General features: G+C 47.8%; 1 protein-coding gene across 5 annotated transcripts in view; it reads left to right on the top strand.

Annotated features, from left to right (window-relative positions):
- LOC119450847 (probable splicing factor, arginine/serine-rich 3) overlaps nt 1–16,011 on the top strand; it is a 28,279-nt gene extending 12,268 nt beyond the window's left edge. For 2 of the 5 annotated variants that reach the window (XM_037714340.2, XM_037714338.2), the window contains 3 exons: nt 354–440; nt 9,915–9,969; nt 15,825–16,011. In XM_037714340.2, the coding sequence (XP_037570268.1) occupies nt 354–440; nt 9,915–9,969; nt 15,825–15,911 (229 nt within the window). In that variant the 3' untranslated portion in view covers nt 15,912–16,011. Of the gene's footprint in view, nt 1–353; nt 441–9,914; nt 9,970–11,511; nt 11,549–15,824 lie in introns of all 5 variants that reach the window. The other 3 variants (XM_037714342.2, XM_037714339.2, XM_049666283.1) reach the window with 3 other exon arrangements.
- The last annotated feature ends 3,914 nt before the right edge of the window (nt 16,012–19,925 follow it).

The raw sequence follows: 19,925 nt of genomic DNA on the forward strand, positions 1-19,925 counted from the left end.
CTTCTAAAGATGGTTACTATATTGTAGTTGCAATCAATAAAAAAAAGTCCATGTTTCACCCGAAAGGCCAAGCATTGATTGCGATAGCAAATTAGACAGCTATAAGGAGCAAGGATGGTTTTATTGGGCGTATAACCTTGAACACATTCGCTTACTAAATTAACAAGCATGATGTCACGCATGCACAAGCAAACATCACAAAATCTCGCTCGATGAGCGTGGAAACTCGTTCTCAAAAAACTGGAGTGATGCGTTCAGTCAGTGACGCGTTGTAGCCCTAAAATGTCGCAAAGTGCATTTGTTATGGTCTATGGCATCAACGTTTCTGTGCCCCTTTGTATTCCTTTTAACAGGAGGAGCCGCAGCCGTAGTCGCAGCCGCAGCAGGAGTCGCAGTGGGCACAGGTCATACCGCGCCCGTGGTCGTCGCTCCCGATCAAGGTAAGCGGTAGGCACTGCACTTTTCTTTTGACTTTTCATCTTTTTCTGGCCTTCGGTTCGTGCTTAAAATCAGTTTGTGTTCTACCGCATTGGTGTTGTACATCGGCATTCTCTTTGGAGTTTGTAAAAACAACTTGAAAGTTCACATGAATTTGTTAAGGACAGCTGAAAGAGTTGGCTTCACAGAGTGTCCTGTGCATTATTTGCGAGGTTCATCTGCCTGTTTCAATATATGTAATCAGTATATTTGCTAAAAGTGAAGTCAAATTTCAACGAAGTTACGAATATCGAAACCCATTAATGAACAACTAGATGCATCTAAAAAATTGGGAATGTGCGCATTCCTAGCTTTAAAATATGAGCAGCCTTTTCAACTCTGCAATATTTCCTTTCCAACAAACAAAAGGTAAACAGGACAGGCAGGCAACACCTTACTGGCCAGTAATTTGAATAGCATTTTAGTTTGAGCACTGCTGTGTGCTTTTGCGCTACCAGTCATTTCAGACTTGCCATGAAATAGTTTTTAGTAGGCTTGTGCGAATATTTGAAGGAATATTACAGTATATGAATTTGTGTCGACCCGTATTTAAAATTTCCAAAATTTTGAAGTATTCAAGGTGAACGAGTATCAAATCTGTTTGTAAGGGGTTTTGTTTTCATAAGGCAAGCTGCAGTGCCATTGAAATCATGACTACCTGTGGAACCAAGACAAGCTAATACCCATGTCACAGGGGCACCCACAAACTTCTTTAGGATAAGGGAGCGCGAAACTTCCTAAGCCAGTTCGACCTCAAGGAAGTTGTGGCCGTGTCGCACGGCCATAACAAGTTTTCAAAAGAAGCCGCTAGAGGCGCTATCAGCGGCGTTTGATGTTTGTAGAATAACAAACATGTAACTTCTAATTACGCTCGTAGCTATTATAATGAACTCTCCTTCCATAAAAAGTACTATTTATTATATTTGATGCAAAAAACATACCTCGCTGAAAATCAAAGTGCGCTCGCTAAACATAGCAGTGCTGGCAGTGACGCTAGCCACCCTGTGCTTCTCTGTGTTCCTTTGCGGCATGGCGAGTAGGCCCTTCGTTGTTTTAACCGAACAATATTCAACATTTCGTGCACTGTGATCTCGTGAGCTTTTCTTTTGTGCACTGTGCCGTGTCAGACATAAGTGACGAAGCGGAAGACATCAAGAAAAGGTGCGAGATTTCACTCGCCTACAGGTCGAGAGTATAGTCCAGCCGCAAGCAAAAATGTTGCTGAATTGTACTTGAACGTTTATTTATTTCAACAGAACTGTTTTGAAAAACACTCAACATTATTTTTAATGCAAACCATAATTAAATTTTCAGCTTTACAACAACAAGCATGGGCACGAGAGTACTCCCTTCAGCCGCTGATCTCCCTTGACCAAAAGCTCCGTTCAACTCCCTTAGTGGAAGGGCGACCGTGTGACATTGCATGCATGTCCCTCAAGATAAAGACGACGGAGCTAAAAGGAGTTTGCGGATGCCTTCTGACAGGGGTATAAGCCATTCAGAGCGTTGCTGTAGCCATCTTGTGCGTGCAGTCGGGAGGTGTTGGTGCAATATGCTGATCGCACTCTGCACTTGAACTTCCGTGTGCATCAGTTGCTTCTCGGTGATGCAAATTTCACGGGGGCGCGTGAAATATTCGTATCATCAAATCATACACAAGGTAAAGAAAAAATTTATTTATTTTTAGCAGGAAAAATTTCTAATAGTGGAACCCCATTGTGCCATTGATACGTTCCTCGCTGCTGCGTTCCCTCGGCTGCTATGTAGTGTTTCCGCGGTCCCAACCTAAATTCTATTGACTTCTATGTGTCAAGTTCCCGGTGATACGTCACCAATCTGTAATGTACCTGCATCTTACGTTGCATTTGAATGTGGCGGTCACGTAGATTTAGTGGTGCAGCCAGTGTACAGTAAAATCTCGGTGATAGGAATCTCGCAGGGTCGCGTGAAATATTTGTATGATCAAAACACACACAATATCAAGAAATGAATTTATTTCTACCAGGAAAGATTTCTAATAGTGGAACCCCATTGATACCTTCCTCGCTGCTGCGTTTTCCCGGCTGCTACGTCGCATTTTCGCGGTCCCAACATAAATCCCATTGACTTCCATGTACAGTCGAATCTCAATAATTAGAACTCGAAAAGGCCCAAATATTTTGGCCGAATTAAAAGAACTTATTTTTAAGTATTCTTGCACCATAGCACGACGTACGAACGGTGCGATTCGTGAAATATCGCGGCGCGCAAGCGCATATCGACCGAGGGCCACAACTGCCCACGTCGGCCAACAATAAGTGGCGGCGCAGGCACGGCAAGAGAGGAAGATTGTTGTTGTGAAGAGGAAGAGGCAACGGGTGCGCGCGGGGACCATGCGGGTGAGGGAGGAGCGCGGCAGGGAAGCGGCCTTGGCCTCGGCAACTCTGTCGTTTCGGTGGCTCCCCTGGCCCTCCCTTTCAACTCCCTCGTAGCTCCCTCACGTTTGACTGCCTCCGTGCGTGCCGACCGCTCCCACCGGCCTGGCGCCAGCTTAGCCAGCTCCCTGAAGTTTCGTTTTCTGCCGTTAAAGTGAGCATTGGCTGTTGCTACCCTCTGTGCCGCATCGTTGGCTGAGACGTCGACCTTGCCATCATAGTGGTGCTGCGGTTCTTCCTTTTTTATCTTTTTCTGCGCACGGTGTTAAGGGGTCTCGCCTAAGCTTTTGCTCTAAGGCGGTGTCGGAGCAATGTCTGTCGAAGGCGCCACCTGGTGATTTGGCGCGTTGCTGAGAGCATTGTCGGTGCGTGGTATGTAAGAATTAACCATAACAAATGCTTTCGCGTTCGAATTACCAAGCGTTCCCCGTGATACCTCACTAATCTATAATGTTCCTGCTTCTTACGTTGCATTTGAATGTGGCAGTCACGTAAATTTAGCGGTGCAGCCATCTTGTACATTGCAACAGACGACCGATGCGTTGCAACAAGCGACAGGCACGTTGTAGATATGACGCACCCGTGCAGTTGCCGTATCTTGAAAGTGATCTACGACGTGCGCACCCGCGCGGACCTTATCGTCAAAATAATCTGCGATGTTGACAAAGTGAACCTAGTGCCAGTAGCTTCATACGCGCTGTGCCTTCGACTATTTCGCGTTGAAGCGAGAGACAGTGCAAAGGTCCATTTGCTCGCTGCTGCTGCTGCGCCTATTCACTACAGCGTTTTGAAAGCATGTTTCCGCGGTCATAGAGCGAGATGTGGTAATGTTTACCTGTGCGTGCGTGACATCATGCTTGTTAATTTAGTGAGTAAGCGAATGTTTACAAGTTTATACGGCCGGTACAACTACTATCCTTACTTCGTACAACTGTCTATAAGTATGGCCTTTGATATCCTCTTTTGCTCTAAAGTTGATGCTATGCTGCTGCTCTGCGCCAGTATAACGCCGTCGCCGCGCGCCGTATGCTTTCTTTCGCGCGCGAGACGCAGTCGGGTGGCTCCCCTCGCACGCTTTCACTCGCACATAGCAAACGGCGCGCTTTCACTCGCACATACAGTTTCCGCGGTGGCGAGTAAAATAAAAGCGTCGAGGGAAGCCGCGCGGCCGATGCTGAATGTGGTGAAAGCGTGTCGCGCGCGAAAGAAAAGCAGGGAAGAAGCGCGCCTCCTTCCGTTGCGCTCGAGGCCCAGCGCGCCTCCTTCCGTTGCGCTCGGGACAGCGAGGGGGCGACAGCGAGGGAGCAAGGCGGGGGGGGGGGGGGTACCTGCTCATCAATACGGCGCGCGGTCCCGCGGGGCGTATCTTGAAAGCGATCTGCGTGGTGGCATTCTCATCGGCGCTCAGTTTGTTAATCCGCGCTCGAGTGTGATTTTTAGTGAGTAAGCGAATGTTTACACGTTTATACGGCCGGTACAACTACTATCCTTACTTCGTACAACTGTCTAATAATTTGCTATTGCAATCGTTGCATCACCTTTCAGGCGAAACTGCTGCTTTTTTTTTTCGCACTCCCTTGAAAAAGGTATCAACGGGACGTTTTCTTCTTGCCCAAATCGTCAACGATTGCCTTCGGAAAGACGTATAAGTGAACCCACGTGGTCTCAGGAATGTTTTCGCACGCCGCTGAACGCCTCAGCACTTCGAGTGCAGGGAGTGTTTTGGCCGTCGGGGCTGCACCGTGGTCGTCGTTGCAGCATTGGTCCTCGTCTACTTTCTCGCTAAGCATCGGCTAGGCTGTGATGTGGTCCGGTCCACTCGACATGTGGACCAATGAGAGTTTACGCAGCCACGTGAGTAGTTGGTTGCTTGGCGACTATGGATCCCGCCCAGATCCCGCTGTGCCGGCTTGTCTGTACGGTCGCCCCGCTGAGTCTGCCGCCGCCGTTGCTCACGCGTTCGTATGATCCGCAGCCGTGCGGCAACATGTTTGGAACAGCCATTTTTTTTTTTTTTTTTCATATTGTGAGCAATGTATTTCGGCCGGGGAATGTTACGAATTCGTATCGCACCGAAATTTGTATCACCGGGGTTTTACTGTATGTTGCAACAAGCGACCGACACGTTGCAGATACGGCGCAGGCGACGTGCACAAAATGTGCGCTCGCGCGTTTCATCGTCAACGCAATCTGCAATGTTAACAAAGTGCGCCTAGTGTCGATAGCTTCATATGCGCTGTGCTTTCGACGTTTAGTTCTCGTTGAAGCGATAGACAGCGTGAAGATCAATTTGCTTGCTGCTACTGTGCTTCCTCATGCCAGCGTTTCGACTGCAAGTGTCCGCGGTCATCGAGCGAGATGTGTTCATGTTTACCTGTGCGCACGACACAGATTTGTTAAATTAGTTAGTAAGCAAATGTTCACAAGCTTATACGGCAGGTAAAACTATCCTTACTTTAAACAGCTGTCTACTTGCAGTAAAATCTTGGTGATACGAATCTCATGGGGTCGCGTGAGATATTCGTATCATCAAAACATACACAATATCAAGAAAAATGAATTTATTTCTACCAGGAAAGATTTCTAATAGTGGAATCCCATTGATACCTTCCTCGCTGCTGCGTTTTACGGCTCCTACGTCGCATTTTCGCGGTCCCGACCTAAATCTCATTCACTTCCATGTACTATGGTCGAAACGTGATAATTCGAACTCGAAGGGGCCCAAAAATTTGTTCGAATTGAAAGGACTCATTTTTTGAAATATTCGTGCACCATAGCTCGACGTACGAACGGTGCTATTCGTGAAATATCGCGGCAGCGCAAGCACATATCGAGAAAGGGCCACGAAGCTGCCCGCGTCGGCCAACGTTCGCAGAAAACGTTGGCCGCAGATAACGAAACGTTCGCAGATAACGGCAGAAAACGAAACTTCAGGGAGCGGGCGGCGTAGGCACGGCAAGAGAGAGAGATTGGGGTTGTTAAGTTTAAAGGCCCAACCGCATGCACGCGATATTCAAGCGACAGCGACAAGCGACGCGACAGGCACACCCTGTCGCGCTGTCGTGTCGCGGCGTGGAGCAACCACATGAACGCGACATCGCGAAAAAGAGTAGCGACGGATTTACATTGTTGTGCGAATAAATGTTATCGTGCGCGCGTAAAGAAATCTCAATTTTATCAAAAGGTCAATGTTTCATGTAGACCTAGCTAAAATATGCTATCATCCCCAGTGAAAATCTGTCCCATGCCGCCAGCGTAAGGTGCCGTGGCGCCATCTGTTGAGTAAAACTTAAAACACTTTCTCGGCTCTCGGTGGCGTCTCAGGCCTAACAGCGTCAAAACAAAACAACCGATCTCAATAATAACGACAAGAGAGCGCCAATACTTTGTCTTCAGCCAGCGATGAGATGAAGCGATGACTGATTGTACTATTTATTTTTTGCTGTCACAGCAGAGAGCAAGTTGCAAGAGCGAATTCAGATCGAAGCGGGCAGAATGATTGCTGCCATGTTGTTGTGCAATCGCTGTCTCCAGCGGATGTCGTCGCGCTGACTTCCGGGCGACAAGCGATATTTTCTGGCTGGCCAGAAACCGGCGACACGACCAGCGACAGCGACGGATAGCCCTCCGCGACGGCAAAACCTGTCGCCGTCGCTTGTCGCTGTCGCTCGAAAATCGCGTGCATGCGGTTGGGCCTTAAGTCATGGGGTTTTACGTGCGAAAATCACAATCTGATTATGAGGCACGCCGTAGTGGGAGACTCCGGAAATTTGGACCACCTGGGGTTCTTTAACGTGCACCTAAATCTAAGTACACGGGTTTTATCACATTTCGCCCCCATCGAAATGCGGCCGCCGTCACTGGGATTCGATCCCGCGAGATTTGGGTTGTGAAGAGGAAGAGACGACACGGCGACGGGCGCGCGCGGGGACCGTCGCAGGTGAGGGAGGAAGGCGGCAGGGAAGCGAATTTGGCCTCGCCAACTCTGTCGCTTCGGTGGCTCCGCTCGCCCTTCCTCTCAACACCTTCGTAGCCCCCTCACTTTCGACTGTCTCCGTGCGCGCTCGCCGCTCCCGCCCGTCCAACACCAGCTTAGCCCGCTCCCTGAAGTTTCGTTTTCTGCCGTTGAAGCGAGCGTTGGCCGGTCTGGGCCTCCGCCGTTGCTTCCCTCTGCGCTGCAGACGCAGCGGTGGCTGCGACGTCGGCACGTGCACGCGTCTTCCGGCGCCATGCAGAAACGGCGACCTTGCCGTGACGCCGCGGTTCTTTTTTTTTTTTTTTCCCCGCGCGGCGTTGAGGGGTCTCGCCTAAGCTTTTGATCCGGTTGGAGCAATGCCAGTCGGAGGCGCCGCCGCATGATTTGGCGCCCTGCTGTGAGAGCATTGTCAGTGCGCGGTATGTTCGAATTACCAGGCGTTTTCCGTGATACTTCGCCAATCTATAATGTTCCTGCGGGTTATGTTGCGTTTGAATGTGGCGGTCACGTAAATTTAGCAGTACAGCGAGCTTGTACATTGCAACAAACGACCGGCACGTTGCAGATACGACACACCCGTGCGGGTGCCGTATCCTGAAAGCGATCTGCGACGTGCGCACCCGCGCGGACCTTGTCGTCAAAATGATCTGCGATGTTGACAAAGTGCGCCTAGTGCCAGTAGCTTCGTATGCCCTGTGCCTTCGACGTTTAGTTTGCGTTGAAGCGAGAGACAGCACAAAGGTCAATTTGCTCGCTGCTGCTGCTGCGTTTCCATTGCTTGACCTTTCGGGCGAAACTGTGGCTTTTTTCTCTCTCTCTCTCTCTCTTTTTTTTTCGCGGTCCCTTGAAAAACGTATCAACAGGACGTTTTCTTCTTGCCCAAATTGTCAACAATCGCCTTCTGAAAGGCGTATAAGTGCGCGCACATGATCTTGCGAATGTTTTCGCACGCCACTGAACGCCTAAGCACGGCGAGTGCAGGGAGCGTTTTGACCGTCGCGGCTGCGCCTCGGTCGTCGTTGCAGCAGCGGTGCTCGTCTACTTTCTCGCCCTGCATCGGCTAGGCTGTGATGTGGTCCGGTCCGCGTGACGTCGGTTGCTTGGCGACTATAGATCCCGCCCAGATCCCGGATGCTGTGCCGGCTTGTCTGTGCTAAAGCCCCTCCATACGCGTTTTCGCCGACCAGGTGCAAAAGCGGCGGTGGCGCGTGGATGGAATGGCTTTATTTAGTCAATGCCGGTTGCCCCACTGGCTCGGCCACTGCCGCTGTTGCTCGCGCGTTCGTATGATCTGAAGCGGCGCAGCAACACTTTCAGAACAGCCAATTTTTTTCGTATTGTGAGCAATGTATTTCGGCCGGGGAATGTCACAAATTCGTACCAGCCGGTTTTGTATCACCGGGGTTTTACAGTATTTGCTATCCGAGGGAACTGCGACTTTTTTTTTTTTTCCTTTTTTCTTTTTTTACACGGTTTCTTGAAAAACGTATCAACGGGCTTTCTACTAACCGTCTACTTTTTCTTCTTTCCCACATCGTCAATGATCGCCTTTTTAAAGGCGTAAAAGTGCACGCAAGTGATCTCGCGAATGTTTTCGCAAGCCACTGAATGCCTCAGCACGTCGTTGCTGCAGCGGTCCTCGTGTACTTGCTTGCTAAGCATCAGCTTGGCCGGGCTAGACTGTGATGTGGTTCGGTCCGCTTGACGTGGGGACCAATGATACATTGCGCAGCCACGTGACATAGCCATCTCTTCTTCTTCTTTCTGGGGTTTTACGTGCCAAAACCAGTTCTGATTATGAGGCACGCCGTAGTGGAGGGCTATGGATTAATTTTGACCACCTGGGGTTCTTTAATGTGCACTACAGCGCAAGCACATGGGCATTTTTGCATTTCGCCTCCATCAATATGTGGCCGCCGCGTCCGGGATTCGATCCCGCGATCTCGTGCTCAGCAGCGCAACACCTTAGCTGACTGAGCCACCCTGGCGGGTGGGTAGACATAGCCATTTGGCGACTGTGGATCCCGCCTAGATCCCGTTGTGCCAGCTTGTCTGTGCCAGTCGTTCTGCTGGCTCGGCCACCGCTGTTGCTTATGCATTCGTATGATCCGCAATGGCGCGGCAACGCGTTCTGAACAGCCTATGTTTTGTGTATTGTGAGCAATGTATTTTGGCCGAGGAATGCTACGAATTCGTGTCACACTGAAATTCGTACCAGCTGTGATCGTATCACCGGGGTTTTACTGTATTTAACTCAAAGGGTATTATTAAAAAATTATTTTGAAAAGTCACGAAGAGCAGCATACGAAAAGCCTGGTGCGAGGGAAGATACTGCTCCAAGAGAGCAGGCCCGGTCTCCACTACAACTTCTACTGCTCCCTCGGGAACATCAGTGATGTTATTTTGAAGGTAGAGGCGCGAGAAAGTCTGTTCGACGTACACCCAGCTACGAAAAAAGTATCCTCAGCAACACCAGTCGGATCCTTGCCGCCAATGCATTCACGGGTGCCAACCACACATGAAAATTTTTTGTAAAGGTCCCACCAGGCCAAGCAGCGCAGTGTCTCAATGAGAATGCCATGCTACTCTGGCAACGTATTTGAAGAGGCATGTTGTGCATAGAAAAGCTTGGGAAGTGTACTGTCGCAAAACCCGACGTGCAACGCTGACTGTTTCAAGCCAAAGCTAAAACATAAACTGCAGAAATAAAGGGATTTTTGCATAGAACAACTTTAAATATGTTCTTCGGACACCTGACAACTACTTGAACTTGCTTCGAACCAAAATACTACTGTTCGCACAAGCCTAGTTTTTAGCGTGCCACTGTTGTTGCTACCGTTTCCACATCTCGAGCTCTGCACGTGAGAGCAATGCTGTGCTGCGCATCCAACTGGTGCAGCTTTGCCAGACCTGCAGAGAAGGGGGTGGCAATGGTAGAGCCGTAACAGATGCTTAGCTTGAATAAAGTGCTGCGATATGTTGCACAGTCGCCGTGTTTTGATCTGGGTGCTCCGCTGTTCTTTTAATTTTTTTTTTTTTTTTTCCAGGTCGTCGAGCCGCCGCCGCAGCTGGACTCGCACCCCTTCGCCACGGGACAGTCGAGTGAGTGTTGCGGGACAGGTGCAATGGCCGCACTTGTTCCGGCAGTTCTCTATTTATTTTATTGTTTTTTAGGTGCTTTGTATTTGAAACCAATTGTTTTCTGGCTGTGAAGGCAAAGCTGCACGCACCTCCATGAAGGTGGCCACAGTTTGGTGAACTATTGCGCACATTTTTAGATTTTTTAGATGGCCCTTTATTGCTCAAGCTTGTCTCAGTGTGGAATGTTGCCCAAAAGCAGAGGTATCGGGACAAGGCTGTTTCAGTTAAAACTACTGACCTCGTCACTCAAAAATTTGGCATAGAGGTGGAATTTTAGTGTGCACGGTATAATACCAACATTAACTAACTGCATTACTTAGAAGTATGTGTGTTGGCTGCAGCGTTGCCAAGTGGCAAAAATGTTTCTTTTGCAGAAACAGAACATTAGTGCCACCCCTCTATTTGTGATGGCAGTGTGTGCCATGCACCATATTTTGCCCCACATGAGTGCTCTGCTTTGGCTAAGTGAAACCTCTCCCTCTTTTTGTGCATGCATGCCACAAAAAGAAGTAGCAACAAACTTCTATTGTTGCGTAGCAGGATAGTTGTACATTCATGAAAAAAAAGGACAGCTTTTTCAGTCTTCAGTTTTTACTTGCATAGGCTTGAATAATTACGTGTGCTGTTTAACATAGCACATTTCTCGGGGCGGGTAATTGAGTGCCATAGGCAATGTTGATTGAACGGATGCACGTTGTGAACTACAAAAGAGCAGAACAGCACACACCACGGCCGCGCAGCACATGGAGAGGGCCCAGTGTAGGCTGCCTCGATAGGAGCATCACCGTTGAGGGTGGCATCAACCTTTGATTCACTTGGTCACCGTCGTGGTACACAGCAGCAGCGAAAAACCTACTGCAGTGTACTTAAGAAAGTATAAATGCCTTATATAAAGAAATTGTGTGCTCCTAAACGCGAATGCTCTGTGCATGGTCATGTTTATGTGGCTTACATATGCTAGGAAATAACTTCAAAACTTAACAGCAGCCATGGTTCTCACTTAGGTGCAGACTCTCATGGTGACTGTACTCCTCCTGTCATCAATTGCCAGTAAATGATGAATTACGATTTCACTTCCTCTGAGCCCCCTGAATAAATTTCTCAGGTCATTTGGAAATTGTGGCTTTTATAGGCCTGGTTAGCCAGCGCTACTGGGTTGCCTTGTCAAACAGGGTCGACACTTGGCAGGAGAAAGCGCAATTGCTTCCCCATGTGCTAAACTAACAGCCTTCAAGTCGAGTACATAAACTATGCAAATCTTCTTGTTGGATCATGTTGACAGCCCATGTACTGTTCTAATACTCAAATCAAAATGACTGGCTAGGTGCAAAAATTTATTTTCTGTTCTGTTTTTAATGGGGCTCTCCAATCGTATTTATTGACTGTCCGTATTTATTGACTCCGGTGCCTAACGTGTAATTGAAATGTTCATTTTATTTCTTCTAATAAATGATTTCTGCGTGTTAAACTGAAGCATCCTTGTGTTGCCATACCGCGTTTCAGATGAGGGCGAAGTAAGCTACGCGACGCCATAAATGAGGTAAGCATAGCATCTTGTGGAAAAATAGTGGGAAATGCAGTGAAAGGCATGGAGTCGGCAAACCTGCCAACTCTCCTGAATTTTTCTTTAGGTCTGCAATCGTAGCCTCAATTCTGGGAATCTTGCATCAAGTTTTATAAAAAAAATTAAGTCTGCCCTTAATTGTAATGCGCACCCATTTTCCGTGACCAAATGAGAGAGAAAAAAAATTGACTGCTGCGCACCTCATGCTTTCATACAGAAATACATTTGGAATGCACTAAAGTTGCAATGAATAAAAAAGTTGCTGCTTCGCCCGGAAGGCCAAGCATCGATTGCGATAGAAAATCAGTAGACAGCTATAAGGAGCAAGGATAGTAGTTTTATTGGGCGTATAAACTTGGACACATTCGCTTACTAAATTAACAAGCATGGTGTCACACACGCACAAGCAAACATGAGCAAATCTCGCTCGATGGGTGCGGAAACTTGCTGTCAAAGAACTGGAGTGACAAAGCACAACAATAGCGGCGAAGAAATTGACCTTTGTGCTAGCACGCCTCTCGGTTCAACAAGAACTTGTATTGTAAGTGGCGAAAACACAGTGCGCGGCGGACTCTCTCCTTGTCGCAGATCGCTTTCAAAATAGGGCCTGGGCAATCGTACTGCAGAAGTAGGCCGTCACAGAATACGTTCATTCGGTCCACTGAATCCCTTCCACGTTGCCTTGGTGGTGAAAATCCTCACCTTCTGTTTGCGCCATTCCCGCACACAAGTTTTAGGTTCTCCGAACGCTCGTGATGCGACACCATAGACGCCATGTTGGTCTCGTTTGAAAGAGCATTTCTTCATTTTGAAGTTCCCGCTGCTGCTACTTCGTTTCGCTCATTGGTTGCTCACAAAAAGGCAATCAAAACAATAAGCAACATGCGCAATGCTATTCTCTGTTGGATGCACGTGAGGTCGCAGTCGTCTGCTTAGCGCTTCGCATTGCGAGAAACGCGACAGTTGGGCCGCCATTTTCCCAGCAATTTGATCTGCGCGCTTACAACCAATACTCTTGCGATGCCTGGTTCTGCGCAAAAGTTCTATTCGCGGAATAAGTTTGGCAAGAAAAGGAAGAAGTCGTTGGCCAACAACTTCAAGGCTCGTCTACCACTAAGGAAGCTTCGACGAAGAACAAGATGGGTCGCCAGCAGTAAGCTTATCAGGCCTATCCAACTGCAATGCTCCATATCAGCGGAATGTGTGGATGAAGGTTGGGGCTCCGTGTCACCCACCACATCTGCCGCCAGAGAACGAGTTGCCCGAGGCCGCTGACTGAGAATTGGGCCTCGCCGGCCTGCGGAGTTCCGACAAACAGCAGCCGCAATGCATTGATGCTAACTGCTGTCAGATCTGTTAGGCACTATCTCCAAAAAATCACATTTTTTCATTGAACAGGTATTCCGCTACAACTGCTGGGCTACGGCTGCCGATGTTCCGGGCTAGTTTGCGTCGTCGTCGCTTTCAGATAGAAGTCCAACAAGAAGTCAGCGTCCTTTGACTTGCTGCTATTCGATGTATTGATAAGATCAGCTGCAGTGGCAGCGCATTCGTGGTATCTGTAATCTCCTAAGCGCGCGCGCCATTTTCGGGGCCTGGTATTTGGTTTTTGGTATTTAGCCTGGTATTTTTGCGTTCTGCTTTGACGATCGCGAAACTTCGGAGCGCAATTAAAAAAACACCGCCTGCCGGGGAAAAAGCAAACTGCTTAGCAAACAAAAACATGGTTTTTTCTCTTTCCCGTCCTATGGTGCAGTGTGTCCTGTGAGCGCCGTGGAAGGCCTTGAAAGCGGCGTTTCAAACCTTTGATAGCGGGCGGCCATTTTTTCGTTCTCCTTTGACGATTGCGAAACTTCAGAGTGCGTTTAAAAATCACCACCTTGGGGGAAAAAAGCGAACTGCTTAGAAAACTAAAATGTAGTTCTCCAACGTCCAATAATGCAGTATGTCTGTGAGCAGTGTGGAAGGTCTGAAAAACAGCGTTTCAAACCATCAATAGAGAGCCAACGATGCCCAATCGTCACGGTATGGAAAGAGTTGAATGATTACTTGTGAATCATCATAGCCCAGCATTTATGAACGACATAATTTCGCACATCTCTACAAGTCATTCTGCAAAATCTTTCCTGGCAGTTACTCTAGCTTTTCTTGAGTAATTGAACACGACACGAGCAATCTTCATGTGTCTCGCCCTCACGAGTGCAGCTTGGCTACATTGCTGACGCAGAGCACTGTACCGTTTTTTGCAACATATGTGCGTATCTTGAGGTTTGATGAAATAGGCATTGCCGTTTTCTAAGTGTTGGATGTCAGTGCGACAGGCTGTTCGCATTTAAAAAAATTGAGAATTTGAACTGCGATGGAACAATCGCTGATGCACTAACAAGTGCACTGCTGCCAATGGTCAGTAATGCCATTTTCGGTGAATGTTCATGACACAAATCTCGGTTGTTAAAAGCATAACCAGAACTTTTGTGCCTGTTTCCACTTCTTTTGAAGATGGAGTTGAGCCAGATCTCCAGGAAGACCAGCCAATTTTTATAGGTGGGAGGTAACTTTGGCACCATGTTTGAAGCACGTCTACAGTCACCGACTGTTTATTCGGACTCGATGGGAACCGCCGAAAAATCTGAATAATCGAGAGACCGAAAAAAAAAAGATTCGCCAGAAAAAAGTACCAGTGATGGGGGTCCCACAGGACGGAAAAAATTGTCAATGCGCGACTGTATAGATGCACGCTTACGCGCGATCAGGTCAGCCTGTATTTCCGACAGTGTCTGGCTAGACAGAGAAGAGTGTCGTCAAGGCCTACGCCAAGTCCGCACTCGACGGCTGTGGTGTGGGCGGTGCAGTCGTCATCAGAGTTGCTGTCCACTTGCGGCGGCTCCAGAACCTGACGGATGATCTTCTCATCATCCAGCTCGGCACAGGGCAGGATGGCACTGTCGAAGTTAGCAAACTGTTCCAGGGATCTTCCCCTTGTTCTTAAAGTAGTCGGAGACGGTTTGCTTCGAAATGGAGAACTCCCGACCAACTTCGCATTGAGGTCGGCCGCTTTCCACCTGACGAATAATGGCTGCTTTCTTCGTCATCGTCAGAGTCTTGTAATTGCCGTGTCTCGTCGGCGCAGATGGCACGGGAGGCGTCGGAGCCATTTCGCACTGCGCAACTGACTGGACGAGATCGAACAAGCAAATCAGGCCTAACACACTAAGCAAAAGAGGGAGACTTGAAAGGTAGCTGTTGGCAAGGCCTAGGTCAAGTAACAACTGACAGCGCAAAGGCCGAGCACCGACTTCCAAGCACACTGGCTTGGCTTGGCCTGGCCTGCTGTTTGGCCGCGGTATACAGTCAATGGATACTGGACTGGCTAAATCCGAAACACAACCAATAGGTAAAGCCAACAAAAGTATAGCCTTCGAGATCGGCAACGGTAACTTGTAGGTGCTGCGTGGATTTAGACACCAGCAATCCAACCATAGCAAGCGCGCCCTTTCAGTGCTGGCAACCTAGCAAAATGTAAACATCGCGGCCAGCTTGTCGTGACCGTATCGTGGCGTTCGACGTCGGATCTGACCAGGCCGCCGGAGTCCGAACAATCGAACAGCGCGCTGTAGGGCGTCTGAACTATCGGTCGTGGTTATACATTACTTCAATGGGACGAGTGGAGGTGCCGCAAAGGTGTCCGTAAAAATGAGCATGTCCGAATCGGTCGGCTACTGTAGTGCTTGTTTTTCAGTCGTCAAAGAACTGTATTTAAAGGCCCTGCGAGTTTGTGGAGCAGGCTTGTTTTTGCATGCAATTTTACGGATACATTCTTCATTAAATGAAGTGTTTTCATAGCAAAATTGTAAAAATGCTTTTTTAAAGGTAATTGCCTAACATTCGCCCTTAAGGGGTGAGAACATACAAGATTAACAAGGTTCTGGACTCGTCTGGCACAATAGTCTTAATCCACGGTTGCCAGACTAGCCACCCCCACAAGGTTGCTGCTCTTGTTTTACTAATGACTTCATGTAGTACAGCTTTCACCAACTGAGTAGTATTACCAAATTGCAGAAAAGGCACATGACAATGCAATACGTAGGTTGTCTTGAAAAGATTGTGTAGTGCATTGCTTGCGCGATTCCTTCGTGTTTCATGGTAGGAGTGAGCTTTGGTTTATTCATGTTATGAACTCATTTTGATGCGTACATGTTGAGGGACTGCCTATTGTGGTGATCTTACCCATCTGCTTGGCATATACTTGCAGCACCGCTCTCGTCGGGATGCCTCGGAAAATGGTGGCCGCCGCAGTCCTAGCCCTGCACGTCGAGGCAGCCGGAGCCAGTCGCGCTGATGTCTCTCCACTGCGTGCAGGTGTCATTGTCTTGTGTCTGCGGCAACAGTTTGAGTCTGGCTGTTGCAGCAATAAAGTGTACTGTGTTTGTTTGTGAAAACTTGTTTCTCTCTTTCTGTGATGGCCTCACAGCTGTGCACAGTACAAACATTCTAACACTGGGCTCACGGTCCGCTGCCATATTGAGCAGATTGGGCTGCTGTGAGCACACCAAGATCATTGCCAAAACGATGGAGGATAGTTAGACCAGCGTTAGTTGTGCTGAACTTGCTTTAGCCGCATGTCCTTTTCGAAGGTGTTATCTCCCATGTGGATTGGGAAATCGCGGATGCTGATCTTGCTAAGCTTCTCATCAGCATTGCTTTAGGCAACCGGGATGCATCGAACTGGTGTTCTAGTTGAAGTTCTTATCATTTCGTATGCTCTTATGTGCAAAGACTGTTTCTTGGCTATGTTAGCAGTCTGCAAGAGTGATGTGCAAACACTGTTGTCATGAAGACAACTGTGAAGTGTGCACACTGTAACGCAACATAGTGCCTGAAGATTGAAAATGAATTGCAGTGAGAGCTCTGGTCACTGCTGGCACTGTTCAGTGCACAAGACACCCAACAGAACCGTAGCAAGTCCTGTCGAGATAGACTGTCCCTTCCAGAGCAGCTGATCATGGGCGAGAAGCTACATCTAATTCAGTACCTCCGCATACTGTGAGAGCATGAAGATGTTATTCTTTGCAACAGTGTCCAAATTGCATGCCCATTGACGACTCCCTCAGAGTAATGGAAACTAATCTCAAAAGCGATGCTCTTGTGCACTGCAAGAGCCAGACGCATGTCATGGTTACCATGTTCTGGCTGCTTGGGACATGGCCTTTGCCGTCAACCAGGTCCGTGCACACCGCTACACTCTTCAAAAGTTGACCCTGGTGGTACTCTTACCCCCGTATTCATAAATGTATCTTGAAGCCCATGCTTGCTATCGTGAAAGTGCCGAAGGAAACGCAACGAGCGTCTTGGGCATGTTCACACCAGACGTCGGTTATATCAAGTCGAGCATGGGCTTCAAGTTAAGGTACCATTCTGAATACGGATTTTGGCAGGTTAAGTAGTGACAGAGGTAAGATTCGCAGCATGCTGGAACATCTACAGTGGAATCTCGTTGATACAATGTTCATGTGAACTGGGAAACACCGTATCATCCGAAATACATTGCTCCTAAAAGAGACTGGCCAGGAAATGAACACAAAACGTATGCAAAATTGTATCAAGATTTCACTATTAGTTGCTATCGTGAAAGTGCCGAAGGAAACGCAACGAGCGTCTTGGGCATGTTCACACCAGATGTCGGTTATATCAAGTCAAGCATGGGCTTCAAGTTAAGGTACCATTCTGAATACGGATTTCGGCAGGTTAAGTAGTGACAGAGGTAAGATTCGCAGCATGCTGGAACATCTACAGTGGAATCTCGTTGATACCATGTGAACTGGGAAACACCGTATCATCCGAAATACATTGCTCCTAAAAGAGACTGGCCAGGAAATGAACACAAAACGTATGCAAAATTGTATCAAGATTTCACTATTAGTGTGAGATTCCAAATGCAGACTGCCAAGTCGGCTGTACAGGTGCCGCTCATTGCAGCTCTTTGATCATTTAAGCTAGTATTTTATGTGCCTCCTGTGCTCACAAATGGCAGTCAATAATTTTATGTGCATTGATCTCTGGCAGATATTGTGAAACATTCTTGTCAGAGTCAACCCAGTTTAATAAAGCCCCTGGAAAAAGACTTATCTACTGTTTTTTTTCTCCGATTTCCTGCTCTGCGCTAGCTGCTGCCTGATGGTGATTAAAATTTAACTCGCCGCTTTTGAGTGACTCCCAGCTCTACGTTTTGTTCCACGGTAGCGCCAACTGTGTCTCTGGTGTCCACAAGGAAACTATGGGACGCAAGAGCCACGAGCACGGCCGGGCTCGACTGGCACGCGCCTGTTAGTGTGGGAGCTGCATCTTTGGCGCCCATTGTTGCCTCGGCGTGCGTGCTGCATTCCGTCAAGTAAACGCAAAAGCGAGCAGACATTCCAGATGGTGCTTGCTTGACCTTCTAAAAACAGTGCATCACGTTTGACACCGTGCGATTTCTTAGCGCCGCCGAGCTTACCCAGATGTCCATTCATCGTTCGCGTCTGCATGCGAACGCATTCGTGTTCGGCCGTGCTGGCTTGCGGGGATGGTTTTTGCCAGTACAAGCATTTAGCTGACTTAAATCTTCTATAAAGCACTTCTATGACACGGTGTAACCCTAAAATAGTGAACGAGTCGTAACCGCACCATCGGCATAAATTTCTCGGTTTAAAGACCCTGAATAAATAGGTTTCGTTCTCAGGGGATGTATGTCATGCATCTAAACAGTGTGAGCGCTTCTGTATATTGACCGATTGAATACCGCAGCATATTTTTTACACTTTCAGGCAATACACAAATCTCGCCCCTTGCTTCTACATACATTCCATTGCCGTCCTCAACATTACCTTGTCGAATGTTTCGTACTCTCGAACTTCTTCCACTACACTGCTCCGAACCACACCGCCCTGGTGTGCCCTGGCGGGATAATTGCACAAGCCCATCTTTCCAGCCAAGGTCCATGCTCAACAGACTACGCACCTCAACTAACTTCATTTACAATCTACAAAACGCACCAGAGAGGAAGCGCCTGCATACTGACACGAATGGAGCGTCTTTAGTTCTTTTCCAGGGGCTTTACAGTTTCTGGGCTAGGGTTGCCACCTAGTGTGTGCCGGTTTTCTCCTCACGGTGCCGGTTCGAATACACGCAGGCACCCCGGTTCCTGGTTTTTCTGTTCCCTAAATCGGCATGTGCCTTTAGCGGATGCCATCACAGCCAATGTTATTAGAACCATAATCAGTTGGTAAACTCTGCTTAGAAATGCCGAGGAAAAGCGGCTGTTGCTGGGTGGTTTGTAGATATGCCTTGTGAATAAAGCATTGTTAATACAGTGCAAAGATTTTAAAAGTGCGAAAAACTTCATAGATAAATTTCCTTTAAAAAATCATGCAAAAGTTGTACATACATATTGCCAACATTTTGTTTTCAATTTGTATTTTTTCATGCAGTAGGTTCAGGCTTTTCCATGTCTTCTAACACTGAGAGGACCAATATTGAATTGCATCTGTGTTATTAGCAGTAGCTGGTGAATGCAGGTAGCACCCCGTTACATCCAGTATTCGTTATAAGCATATATTCATTCCATGCAGATGTCGGCAAGAAAATTGCCGTATGAGTGCACGTGTCATAATAGGCAGCTGGCCCATAAAGTCATTGAAGCCTTCCTTATTAGAAGGGAAGAGTTGTATAGGTCAACCGTACATCGCTCTCAATCACTGACAAAATGTAGAAACTCCACTGGAGTGGTCCCACTCCGGCACTTGCTTATCTCCACGTATACGACACGACGTATGTTCACCGCGATTGACGAAGCAGTAGACGGTTAAATAAATGTATGCTTTATTGGCGTCGTAATCTGTTTTTGGCTCTTGATCCGACCAGCATAAACCCTTATCGGACCCGATCTGATCCTTATCAACGTTATCGGACATGATCCGATCCGTATCGGACTTGATCAGAACCCTTATCAGAATTGCTCCGACCATTAAAGCCCTTATCGCTATTTAGCACGTTATCCATCCGTGTCGAACCATTATCAACCGAGATCTGACCCACATAACCCCTCATCACTGCTTATTGACTGTTTACCTGTCTGGGTTGTGCGATAACACGGTACAACACGTTCATATGGTTGCGATATATTCGCTTTCTGCAAGCGTGGGCATTAAGCCCAATGGGTGGGACACTCTGCTACTCAGGGTCACGGGTCGGTTTTCCTCATGAGTAGCCACATTTTAATTTTTCAATCCTTATGCATTTAAAAATAAATTATCTTGCCATCGAATGCGGAATACCACGAGGCCGCTATATCTGTGAGGAATTCGTAATTATAATG

The sequence above is a fragment of the Dermacentor silvarum genome, chromosome 4, assembly GCF_013339745.2.
Source record: "Dermacentor silvarum isolate Dsil-2018 chromosome 4, BIME_Dsil_1.4, whole genome shotgun sequence".
Taxonomy (NCBI): domain Eukaryota; kingdom Metazoa; phylum Arthropoda; class Arachnida; order Ixodida; family Ixodidae; genus Dermacentor; species Dermacentor silvarum.